The 13,546-nt window shown below is 39.3% G+C and overlaps 1 protein-coding gene across 6 annotated transcripts in view; it reads right to left on the bottom strand.

Annotated features, from left to right (window-relative positions):
• ARHGAP10 (Rho GTPase activating protein 10) overlaps window positions 1-13,546 on the bottom strand; it is a 318,329-nt gene that overhangs the window by 19,098 nt on the left and 285,685 nt on the right. For all 6 annotated transcript variants that reach the window (XM_038558962.1, XM_038558960.1, XM_038558961.1 and 3 more), the window contains one exon: window positions 7,146-7,305. In XM_038558962.1, coding sequence (XP_038414890.1) covers window positions 7,146-7,305 — 160 coding nt within the window. The remainder of the gene's footprint in view (window positions 1-7,145; window positions 7,306-13,546) is intronic.

Below are 13,546 nucleotides of genomic sequence, written 5' to 3'. Positions count from 1 at the left end.
GTTACCTTGAAACCTCCCAATCCAGAGGTCAGATGTTATTTCCCTTTTACAGATAATCTTACTAAGCCTTAGTTTGTTTAAATAATTTATATAAGGTCTCCAAGGTTTTAAGAAGCAGAATGTGAATACAAAGCTGAGTCTGTCTGACTCTAAAATCAATGCTTTACCAGTCTAAACTATCTCCCACTTTACAAAGAACTCAGGAGGTCCTTGCCATCGTTTTGATATCAAGACACTGCCAACCATTCCATCCATAGAAAATGATAAATTACAACAACAAAAACAAATGAAACATAATAAAGATGAGAAGATGTAATTGGTTCTTTGAATTAAGCAGTAGAAAAGCTACAACAAAATTCTGACTTGTGTCTTTATTTTAGAAAGTCAACTTTTCATTATGGGACTTAAAGTTACATGGGCAATCAACATTCTGAACTGAAAATAAAACCTTCAAATTTCAGAACTTATAGTTACAGCACAAAGGAAGATATGAATCAGGCCACATGCAAATCTGAGTACACAATACAAATACCAAAAATGCCCTAGCAAGACACATGGGACATGTACGCAAGGCTGTGAGGATGCTAGGCAGCTAGTACAGCATAATTTCTATATGGAGTTGGAGAAAAGATTCAAGGAAACAGCCAGGACCCAAAACTGTACCCCAAAAAAGGATGTGAGTAGACATTTATGGTCAATGGCCAAGTCTGTGGGCCCTATGATTAGCTTCAAGTGCTTTACTAAAGTTACAGAGAGATGATCGGATATCATGTTACTCATTAAAAAAATTATGTATGCTGCTCTGTTGCAAAATTTCAAATTTCCAAGTCTCTCAGCTGTGTTGTTGGGGAGGCTCTGTTGTTGCCCTCCTCCTCAAATCTCAGCCAAAGGTGTTGGATGATGACTACACACCAACCAGATTCAAGTGTTTACCCACACAGATAATTATAAACCCAAGCCACATGACCTACGGTAAGGGCAGTGCTCCCTCTTCAGAACTAGGGCAATGAGTGGCTGACAGCCACTGTTATCTCACTGGGTTTCAGATTTGAGGGAAACGTGCACTTCAAACAATGTTCTCATATGCAGCTAGATAATGTCAATCCTTCTAAGTACAGTACCTCTAAGGGCCCATGATCACTGGAACAGACGGATCAGGGACAAACTCTACCTCTGTCCCTTATTAGTCTTGAGGTTTGGGGCAATTTTCCTACCCTCTGTGTGCTTTGGTTTCCTGATCTTTAAAAATGAAGCTATAACTACTTACATGATATAGCTACCCACTGGGTTCCTGTAAGGATTAAGAAGAAATAGCATTTATAAAGCAGCTAAAACACAGCCTGGTGGCCCCCAATAAACCAGCCACTGATAAAGCAAAAGGTTCTATTCCTTATAAGTCCCCAATCTCCCAAAAGAAGGTCCAGAAAGGAGCCATCCTCTGAGCATGATTTAAAAGGCTGCTATGGGCTCACAGCAAGGCAACATGCTCTTCCTGGTCACTGGCCCTATTCTTCCTTCCCTTGGGCTTAGACTTTAATTTTCTGAATCCACCCGGGGACTTTGCTGCTCACCTTGGTAATGGGGATGGAGGGCAAGGAATGGCTTCCAACTCACTCTTCATAGAAGCCATCACCAGAAAGGACATCCTTCCATATGAAGGCACTAACTCAACTAGAGACCTCAATCCATGAAATCCACCACATTCTGTAACCATGGCCAGCCTACAGGTAAGCAGAGAAAAGTGCTACACTTGTTAGGATACAATCTCCCCACAAGCCACTAAAGATGCTGAAAATCCCTATGATGGGATCTCTTTTTAAATTTATGTAGCTTTCCTCCCCTTGCTACAAAGGCATGAGGTGTTGGTTTTAGTCAAGTTAGCCAAAAAAAAACAGGTGTGGGGGGAAAAAGAACTTTTAAAAGATAAATTCCCTTTTCTTTTTAAACAACAATCATAACAAGAGATGTAAGATACCAATTTCTAGGGTGAACTGATTGCCCATGGCCCAAGAAGAGATGGGAACAGTAAAATCAAGAAGTGATAGGGTTGAGGAAGCCCTCCCTGAAGGGGTGGTGGTGAAGAGGCAAAAAGTAAAGAAAATGAGATGAAGGAGGAGGTGAAGACAAAGCTTCCCTATGGCTGCTATCCTGTAATTTCTAGGTGTGTGCCAAATTTCACAGAGATTTGTTAAAAATTTTAAGATGATTAATTTTCTGAACTTCACACAAATCACTCATGGTTTGTTGTGGTATACGAAGCCACAAATCAAACTTAAAGGGTACTGTGATAACCCCCAGCAAAATGTTTTCATCAACTTCCTAAAAAGCAATCATGGAATCAACAGTCGAGTAATTTAAAACGCCAAGTAGTTGTCTATGGGAAACCTCAAATTGTTCACACAATTTAAAGGAAGCAATTTCTTTCATTGATGAGAATACACATGTTTACCAGTGAGTGTACACAACATCTATGGATTATATGCAGCACAAGGCTGTAAATGAGAGTGCGAGTCTACTGTCTAACGATTTCAAGCAATTAGCATCAAGTCTGGATAGGCAGCAATCTATTCCACAAAAGCAGCTCTGGGCAGCAACTGGGAAAGATACAGGTTAGGATTTTCTCAATATTCAGGATAAATTAAGCCAAGCTTCTCATCAAATGGGACACAAGGCTGACTGCCCTCCTGGCCTGCCAGAGCACAGAGTGAGTCGTACCTTGGGATACCAACATTCCCAACTATGAAGAGCTATTCTATGATGCTGCCACCTTGAAGGTGGGAATGTGCTGGCTGAAAAGGAGGTGTTTCTTTTCATTTGAAATCTACAGGGGAAGCAGATAGCAATGGCAGATATTTCTTAAAACATATTTCCTTTTGTGGCAGGGAACCTAAAAGGATTACTTGTCAAGAACCTGCTCCATCATTTACAATTGAAGAAATCTGTTTAGAGAAAACTACTTTATTGAAAAAAAAAATGACTTTGGAACATCTGAAATACCTTGACCTATGATGTAATGTCCTCCAAGGAGATTGAGCTAGCAATTCTCCACTGGCAATGAAGTCACCCATCACCTTACTGAGTGTACAGGTAAGTAATAGCTCCAGATTGATTGACTGCAATGAATAATACTCACAAGTCATAAACATCAGCAGAAACCCAAGAAATCCAATCTGCTGTATTGTTTTCTACCTGTCAGAGACTACAGCTGTATTTACACACTGCCTATATCAGAATCAGAATCTCGGCTGCTATAGTTTCTTCTGCAAATTTGCTTTCTAGTGGCTTGGGCATGGCATTTCTGTACAGCAGAGCACTGGGGTCCTATGTGATCCGCACACATTCACCCATGTTTCAGGACATGAAATAAGGCAAGTGTAACTTTTGAAATGAAGAATCACTACCCTAGATTAGGACAGCCCAGGCACTTTTTTAAAGCCCTAGGTAGAGTTTAAATGACTCCACAGCAATTTTGGTTTCATTAAAAGAAATCTTAATCAGTTTTTATGCAAAGCATACAATAATACCGTACAGCTTGTGTGCAGAGATCATGGGTTAAAAAAAGAAACAAAAACACCACACAATGAAAACTACATTTACAAATGTTAAGGAAACAAAGAAAAATGTTATAAAGAGAAAATGGTGAGATTAATTCTGTAAAATTCCTGGAGGAAGAGTCGTTAATCTTTATAAGGATTAAGATGGACCAGAAACAAAACACAGTTGCTTAACAGACATTCAATGACATACAGAAATAAATGAGATTTCCAAAAGAAAAGCATTTTTATAAATACATATTTTATTTCCCATTTTTTTAATAATAAATTTATTTTTTATTGGTGTTCAATTTGCCAACATACAGAGTAACACCCAGTGCTCATCCCATCAAGTGCCCCCCTCAGTGCCTGTCACCTATTCAACCCCACCCCCCGCCCTCCTCCCCTTCCACCACCCCTAGTTCGTTTCCCAGAGTTAGGAGTCTTTATGTTCTGTCTCCCTTTCTGATATTTCCTACCCATTTCTTCTCCCTTCCCTTCTATTCCCTTTCACTATTATTTATATTCCCCAAATAAATGAGACCATATAATGTTTGTCCTTCTCCGATTGACTTATTTCACTCAGCATAATACCCTCCAGTTCCATCCACGTTGAAGCAAATGGTGGGTATTTGTCATTTCTAATGGCTGAGTAATATTCCATATCATACTTAAAGGATCTATCCAACAAGAGGACTTAACAATCCTCAATATATATGCCCCAAATGTGGGAGCTGCCAAATATTTCCCATTTTAGTAACTATGCCAAGATCACTAAAAAGTTCAGAGTTATAAAACTCGATTTCTATCATTAATAATTTTATAATATATCTTAGAGGGAAAAATAGTGTTATGGACTGAATGTCTGTGTCCCTCCAAAATTTATAGTTGAAACCCTACCTCCTCCCATGTGATGCTATTAGGAAGTGGGGCCTTTGGAAAGTAATTAGGATTCAATGATGTCATGAGAGTAGAATCCTCATGAATGGAATTAGGTGTCCTTATAAGACTCACAAAGTCAGCACTCCACATATCAGAAGCAGGCTCTCTCCAGAACCCAGCATGAGGACACCTTGGTCTTGCATATCTAACCTCCAGAACTGTAGGAAATAAATTTCTGTCATTTATATGCCACTCAAAGTATTTCTGTTATCACAGCCTGAATGGACTAAAATACACAGATAGGCAGACAGGCAGATAGATATACATACACATATATCACTTAAATATCAGCTAACACTAAAAGGTAAATATTACCTAATAGTAGAAGGCAATATTTCCCCTATGTCCAGCATTGGGTACAGACAGAGAGACATTTAGAATTTTCCTGCAGACAACAGCACCAGAGAAAACTTCCTGAAAGTGGAAACTAAATTAGACCCTAAAGATAGGTCAGATTGCCTTGAGCAAAGAAAGAGGGAAGAATTTCAGGCAGAGTAAATCGAAGTATAGAAGAGTCACACAGGGGGACTTCGAGACAGCAAATATAGCATTTCAGAAGAGTTTAAAAAAAAAAAAAAGCAAGAAGAGATATCATCTATTCTAATTACACTCCTCAGGGAAGCTGTTTACAATCCATCCACACATGCCTGGAACCAGGGGATGAGAGGGTCATTTGTCTGTATCAGTAGCCTTCTGTTAGAAATGTGTACTTGGAGGCCGCTCCTCAAGCCTCAGGGTCACTCTAGGATAGGGCCCTGCAGTGGGGGGCATCATAAGCCCATCATATACCAAGCAATCTTGGTCTATGCTCAAGCTTGAGATATACTCACATGATAAACCTGGACAGAAATATGCTTACAAGGAAATCCTTCAAAGAATACTCAAGAAACACTCTATATATAATTAAGAGAAATATACATGCATTTTACCCATTGCACAAAGAAAAAAAACAAATTCTTGAAGTAGGAGAAAGTCTACATTATGACACAAATCTCCTTTCCAGACTTGCTTCAACTACTTATTTTTTCCCCTCCCTTTTTGGCCTCTCAGTGTTGGAGTGCCTTCATGACATTTTAAAATTTGTATGAATAGGAAACTGGGGAATTCACTCCTCATTTGATTTATGACCAAAAATATCAAGCTCTTCATGTTTCAGGCATGAACGTGCTATGAATTGAGCAGTGGCTATATCATGGCCTATAATGTCACTTTCCTACAGAACCACTCTAAAAGAAGTAGGACTAACTAAGCTGCTCTCCACTCTGATACATGCTTACTGAAAGAAATAATTAGAAATCTGGTTTTTGCTTAAACACATGCACACGTGCCCACACACACCCATGCAAATTTTACCCCCAGAGTGCACAGGATTAGATTCTAGGTTCCTATGTGACCACTGTCACGGGTGCTTGGAGTACTAAAGTGAAAAGAGAATTTCTATTCTGTAAAAAGAACAGTAAAAATGACAAGCATGTTTGAGTAATATGCAATTTAAGTCCATAATACACAGTCTTCAGCATAGAAATATACATATATGACAATCTTGGGGGGAAAAAATCTCATCTGGAGAATGTTTCCATATTTTCAGTTTCATTTAGAGTTTCAGTTAGATTTTCAGAGTCTTTAGGTCACCCCCAAATTTTAGAATACCAAATTTCTCTCAGCCTCTTTTAATACTTAATAAGTTCATAATGATTTCATGTGAATCCAGCAGTAACTATAAAAAGCCAAGTAATGTGAGGAACACTTTCCAATTCCATTTAAAGTCCCAAGAATGCCCGGCTAGGGTCAGATGACATCATTATCTATGACTTATTTTAGGCAACTTTCATTTAAAAATTATATATTTTTAACTTTGAAGACAAGACGCCCAAATACTCGCAGGCTGAATTATAAATGTATTTTTGGATATAATTTGATTGACTAATCAAGTAATGGCATGTAATTATTAGTAGGGGTTTTTTGTTGTTTTTTTTTTTTTTTGGTTTTCTGAGCATTTGTTTGAAATTTGAGCTCTTTTGATGTCCCAAACCACCACCAATCTGCATTTATTCCACAGCTTGGTCAGCCCAGAAAGCCAAACCATGTAGTCAGACCAGATCCATGATATTGTTTATATTAGGATTATTTGTCCTGATATACCTGAGCTGATCCACACATGCCTGTCACTAAACCAAACTGAGAAGATAAAAATCAGATATTTCGTCCATCAGTTGTCAAGTATGCAGGGTGCTATGGAGAAGATAGAGAATACTAGCATAAAGCTCTTGAAAATTCAAACAACTAAAATCTCATTCTACAGCTAGTTTCAAGAGTCACATGGATCACAACGCATGCCTTCTCCTATGTCTAAAAGTTTGCATTACAGTGAGAAAACACTCTGAGTATCCGAGTAGGAAAATAATGCATTTCCTTTGTGCAACACAAAATTGCCACAAATTAAACTTAAAACAGATTTACAGTAGCACCCATCCACATCGCCACATTGGGAACAAAGAGACACTTTCAAGAAAGACCTTTCTTACGGACCATCCTCCCTGAAGCTATCCCACTGATTAGGGAACAGACGTCCTTAGACCTCACATTTTAGTAGCCACTCGCCATGTGAACTTCAAAATGAAGGCCACGGCCCTCCTTTCCACAGCACCAAACAGAAGCACAGCTACTTACCCAGGGGATGCCCAGTCGCCAAAACTGCCCCCATCTGCGAGAAGGTGGTTTTTGTCTGGTCCAGGAGGCCTGTGGACAGCTGCAGTCATGGGCGATGGGGAGGAAAGTGAATCTAGATTACTGGTAGGGGTGTCCTCCTTAGTAAGGTTAGGACTGTCACCTAGGGAGGAAAAAACAGCATGAACTTCCAAGCACATACTCAAAAGAGTGAAAACAACTTCACTAATAATTATATGGCATCATTTGATCACTCAAATCAAATTAAATCCAAAATTACCTTTATAATTCACCCTGAGATTATTTGGGAGTCTTCTCTCCAAAGCTTTTGTTTTTGTTTTGAACCAAAGATGCTTAAACTAAATAATAGATAATACACAGTGAGGGGTGGTTTTCCCCACAAGAAAACACAATAATCCAAATCAGATCTGATGGAAGATAAGAACCTTAATGGCAGCCACAATGACTTCCTAATCTCTAAGGAGTGCAGCTATAAATCAGTGATAACTCCAAGAACAATTCAGAGCAGTACACCAGCCCCCTAAGTGATCAACATCTCACTTCTTTAAGACATTGCCAGTCACCACTTAGTGCGTAATAAATTCAACAACTCTAAAGGGACCTTGTCTTCTGAACCAGTGTCTTGGATTATAACATAATAGCCCAATTTATTAAAATCCCAGACATAGAGAAACTTCCCTATACCCCAGCCACAAACAGCTTCTAGCTGATGAAACCTTCATTTTTTTCTGAGTCCAAGGTCCTAGAAAAAGATATGCATGAACGCCAGGAATAGCAAGAAACTTGCTCTCAGAAAACCATATGAGATGGATTTCAATTCTACTAATAATGAAGCACAAGAGGAATTCTGGGCTCTGATTAAGCTAGATCCCAAGATGCTAACCTTGAAAATTGATTGTATGAGACAATTCTTATTTAACTCTGACCCAGCTTACAATTCAGGCTAAAAGAGAGAATCTTAGAAATGGAGATCTAGAGAAGTTCAATTCAGGAAAGTAGGAGTTACAGATGGTGGTGATGGCTGGAAAAAGGAATTCTTTATGGGGATAGTTAGGAGGAACTACCAGGATGATCGTGGGCAGAAGATTCTGGTAGAGGAGAGTTTTCTGAGCTTTTTCTTTCCTTAAGTGTGTCGTTGGGGAAGGTGAGAGATAAGTTGGAACAAAGATGAATGCAACTTCTGTGGGCTGATCTAAGTGTCCCTGTAAAGCCCTGCTTGGTGCCCATTTGCAAATGTGCAATCTAGAATACTGTATGATTCCTCTTTTGGTGAAGTCACTTTTTCCACAGCCCTTCACCACAAAAGTGTTTAGCTAATTGGAGTAACTCAGCCTCAAATACCTGGGCCAGGTTTCAGACAAATAAACCATAAACCATTGATAGACCACTATGATTTCCTTTTGATTTGTTTTCATCCGGGACACAGTCCACTTTGAAACTGAGGCTACTTCTCCTCCTGTGTCTGGATAATTCAGATACATCCAGTTCTGTTCTGTAAATATGCTCAAGAATAGGAGGCTGGAGCTCCAGCTTCCCCAGGAACTCCTGAACATGTACCTGTATAACAGCTGTCAAATTGGGGCTTGGCTAGAAGTAGCAAAATATGATCAGCTCTGAAGCAGAACCTCAACAGTGAGTCAGACGCAAGCAGCTTCCTGGCTTCAGGAGGCTGGATCCCAGCCCTCTGCTCTCTGGGCCTCATGCCCTGTCTCTAGGGCAGGGCATGACATAGCAAAAACAGCAAATGAGAGTCTGGGACCAGTTATTCCCTGACTCATTCCTACAAGGAGAAACCTTTCAATGAGAAGCAACTTTGGGGAAGTGGAAAGCAAAGATCTAATGTTACTTCCAAAAGATGCTTGAAATGTTTTTACCACCAGATACACTAGCTCATCCACATTGCCTCAAATCCTTTTCCCAAGCAGACTGACACAGCACAAACGGTCATTCAGCATATTAAATCACATTCTATTACGAGAACAACTCTCTCCTCTCCTGCCAAACAGTAGCGATGTGAACCCTCAAGTGAAAAGAGAAAAGAATATTGGCAGAAGGGAACAAGTTTACACAAACTGATCAAATGGAGAGATACCTCACCCTACTTTCTGTGCACACAGATTTCCTTTCTCTTTCCCTGTTCCGGAATGAGCTTATCTACTTGAGAATCACTGAATTCGAGGAAACCGGCACAGAACATCTCAGGCACATAAACATTAAATACTTATGACCATTTCTGAAATGTTGGTTCCCCCAAATCAAACGTTTTAACTAGTATGAAAATAATAAAACTTTTTCCAAAAAAACTCTATGTCCAGTGATTTCTGGACATAAGATTTTAAATCCTATGAAACTGATTTGTACCTGAGAATTAAAGTCGGATACTCTCACCATTTCTCACCTTCCATTTCTTTAGAGCGTCACACAACCTCCCCGTAGGCGCTACCCTTTCACAGGCACCTACAGAAGATCACCTGTGAGTAACAAGGCTGTTCCGGTAAGAGAGCAGAAATGGTGCTGAAGGACTTTCATTATGAACAGACTCCCAGAGAAGAAACTCACTAGAAATAGAACTACCACCACCTAGAAGAGAAAATGATTTCTTCACAGCATCCAGCTTAATTTCCCACCTTCTCCACAAAGTACCTGCCAGCTGCCTGTTCTTCCTCTTTTCTCCCACAACGAGAAGCAGCAAGCAAGATTGTATTCACTATCATCTAATGGTTTCATGACCTGGTTTGAATTTCCTCGTTTCCATTATGCATTTTTTGAGGGCGGAGACCAGGCCTCCGTCTTGGTAATCCTTGGAGAACATAATGCAGAGCCAGGCAAACAAGGAATCTTCAAGAAGTACTGTGGACTAACTGCCATGTGAAATATGAATATGGAAAGCCACTGCCTCTAGGAACTAAGGCAGAGGAAAAAAATGTACAAACCTCAAAAGTATTGTTACAAAATCTGCACGCAGTTTCCGATTATCATCCTCTCCCCTTTCGAGCCACAAGTATCTTTCACCCTCTTTATTCAATCAACAAAGATTTACTAAGACTCTATTTATGAACAAGGCACATCACAGCTGCTGAGTTCTAAAGATGAAGAATTAGTCCCTAACTCGAAGGTGCTCACAGGACAGCACAGAGGATAAGGAAGATAAAGACAAACACAGCAGAAGGTGGTGTCAGCCATACCACGATAGTATAAAGCAGCTTTGAGACCCAGAGAAGGAAGTTTTCAAACCTGCCACTGGTGGAGGGAGAAAGATGTGGGAGTCAGTCAACAGGAAAAGGAAGAAATTATTGTCAAACTTGCACCCCAATAGAGTAAATATAATGGTTGAAAACACAGAAACAAGAGAGAATGTGGCAGTTTCCAGAGCCATGGGTAGCTGGATGTGGCTAGAAAATAAGGTGGGAAATAAGAGTACAAAGTGGGGTGATATATAAAACATTATGGTATCTGACTTTGTTCGACAGACATTGGGACATTATTGCAGGGATGAAGCACTAAAGTGACATGATCCAGAGAATGAATTCAAGAGATATTCATTAACACAGTCACTAGAACTCCGTGAATAAAGATGAACGGTGAGAGAGGAACCTAAGATGACCCTTAAGTTCTTGGCTCAGGCAACTAGGCAAATGGTAGAATTATTAATTGAAATAGGGAATAAAAAGCAAGGAACAAATCGAGCATGGGAGATAATAAGACCAAGGGTAGACATCTTAGGCTACAGGTGTCAAGAAAGTCTGGTGAAAATACCCAGAGGAGAGCTGGTTATACAAACCCTGAGCTCAGGAAAGAAGTCAGGAACAGTTTTTTTGGTTTGACAGTCATGTAGGTAGAAATCATTGCACTGGATGGAGAAAACAAAGGAAAAGATAGAGAAATGTAAAAGAACCTTGGAGGAACCTCAGATGTAAGGAGCAGGCTTCTACTTAAGGCAAGATTCTTGGTGGTGGGGGCGGGGATTGTTGCTCTTGTTACTAACGATAAATATGAAAAAGTAAATTTTGCAAATATTTAGGATTCCCACAAAGGCACATATTTTCATAAAAAAATTGGGCAAATACCATGCAGGAGGACATGCCTTTCAATGATGACTACTACATTCACTATTTAGATTGATGCTTTTTTTTTTTATGACTGAGTACCTGAACAAGTGTTTTATTTTCATGATAGACTAAAACTTCAAAGGCTGGCAGAAAATTAGGGCAAGAAGAGGAAACAAGAACTTGATAGGTCTACCATATCTGATAATCTGAAGATGTTCGTCTCCTTAATTTTAACAGACAGATAGGCTTTTACACTAATAGTTGAACTTTCTTGTTCTGATGATGACAAATGACTCTATTCATCTCTGGTCATTTCACATAAGTAGTAGTGCTTCTTAATTGTTGGAGGGAACAGGCGTTGAGTTTGCCCTTCCCTTTCATTCATTTCCTCTCATCTTCCTATTGAATATACTTCCTAATTGTTAAGACATCAGGGATAGTCCCCTCTAAATTTCTTACCTGCTGTTTTCCACATTAGCCTAAAATGTTTGCATTCAATTAGGGAACCACAGAAGTTTTCGGTTATTCTTCAGAAATGAACTGTCTCTACAGCAGCAAGAAGATTCCATGTTTTTCTTTCTTAAACATCCTGGTTTATGTATTAGCAGAAGTAAAGAAGAAAAGGAAAAGGAGGCAAAAAAAGGAAAGAAAAGAGCTTATAAAGAATGCTCTTCTTTAAAAGATCCATTGTACTAACTGAACTTCATTCTAGTGAGCCTCACAGTTGCTCATTTGGGTTCACTGGAAGGCAACTGCAGACCACTAGTGCAGCTCCTATGGCACAGGTCAGCATAATCATAGGTACTCCTAAATATCAAACAGTTCATCAATAGAATCAAAGAAGCATTTACTGACAATAATGTAACTACACTTAAAACACCATAGTAACACTTTTACAATAAAGGCCAGACAAAGATTTCCAATTAAGTGGGGAATGAAATTTTAAGTGGAAACCTGTCCAATCCCACATATGCTGCCACCAGTACCACCAACAAAATGATAAAATGACATTTTAAAAATAAAAAGATACAGCTGCACTCAAAATTTTGTTAAACCTATCTGTGAAACAGAAAGGGAACATAGTTTCAGAGCTCAGTGGGAGCATAAGCCAAAGGACTACTAACTCCAGGACCTATAGAAATCAGCAGAACCAGACAGACATTTAAATACTGTGGTATCTCAAGTACAACATATCTATAATATACCAGGCGGAGAGCAGGGGGCTAGAGCTAGGCTCTCCATGTGGAACTGGGGGTTGGGAGATGCTCTCCACATGAAATGAAAGCTAAAAGTCTATGACTGAGTTCCCCAATTGCCTGGGAAACTAGATTTGACATGCCTACTCCTCCTATCCCCAGTATGTGATTTATGAGCCGGAATAATAAGACCTGGGTCTGAACTAAAGCACTTAGGTTGAGGCAAGAGCCAAAGAGGCAGTAGAAAAAAGGTAGAGAGAGGAGGTTCCAACTCACCATAGCCATGAGTACACACATAAAACCCTCCTTCATGATAGAATTAAACAATTTCTAAACACAAAGAAAACTAAGATAGCAAACTCAACAAATAAAAAATTCATATATTTAGAGATTTTTAAGATAGAATGAAAGTGAAATTGCCAATATCCAAGTCCCAAAAGAAGAAATAAACTGAGAAAAATTTAAAGAAATAACAGCTAGCTTCTTAAAATTAAAGAACTTCAGAGACCTCAATCCAAAGAACTCAGAGTGCCAAACAAGGGAATAAAGAAATATTCTACAATGGAAAGACATGCTTATGGATTGGAAGAACAAATATTGTTAAAATGTCTATACTTAACCAAACCAATCTATAGATTCAATGCAATCCCTATCAAAATACCACAAAACTGGGATGCCTGGGTGGCTTAGCGGTTATGCGCCTGCCTTCAGCTCAGGGAGTGATCCTGGAGTCCCGGGATCAAGTCCCAGGATTGAGTCCCACATCGGGCTTCCTGCATGGAGCCTGCTTCTCCCTCTGCATCTCTGCCCCACCCCCCCCCATAAATAAATAAAATCTTTTTAAAAAAATACCACAGAACTATAACAATCCTAAAATTTGTATGGAACCATAAAAGATCCCAAATAGACAAAGCAGTCTTGAAAAGGAAAATAAAAAGCTGGAGGCATCACAATTCCAGACTTTAAGTTACATTACAAAACTGTAATAACCAAAAAGTACGGTACTGGCACAGAAATAGGCACATAGATCAATACAATGATATAGAAAAGCCAGAAATAAGCCCACAATTATATAGTCAATTAATCTTTGACAAAGCAGGAAAGAATATCCAAAGGGTAAAAGACAATCTCTTCAACA

Source organism: Canis lupus, chromosome 15 (genome assembly GCF_011100685.1).
Source record: "Canis lupus familiaris isolate Mischka breed German Shepherd chromosome 15, alternate assembly UU_Cfam_GSD_1.0, whole genome shotgun sequence".
NCBI lineage: Eukaryota > Metazoa > Chordata > Mammalia > Carnivora > Canidae > Canis > Canis lupus.
Note: the sequence above shows the minus strand (reverse complement) of the source record. Positions and strands in the feature narration are given on the sequence as shown.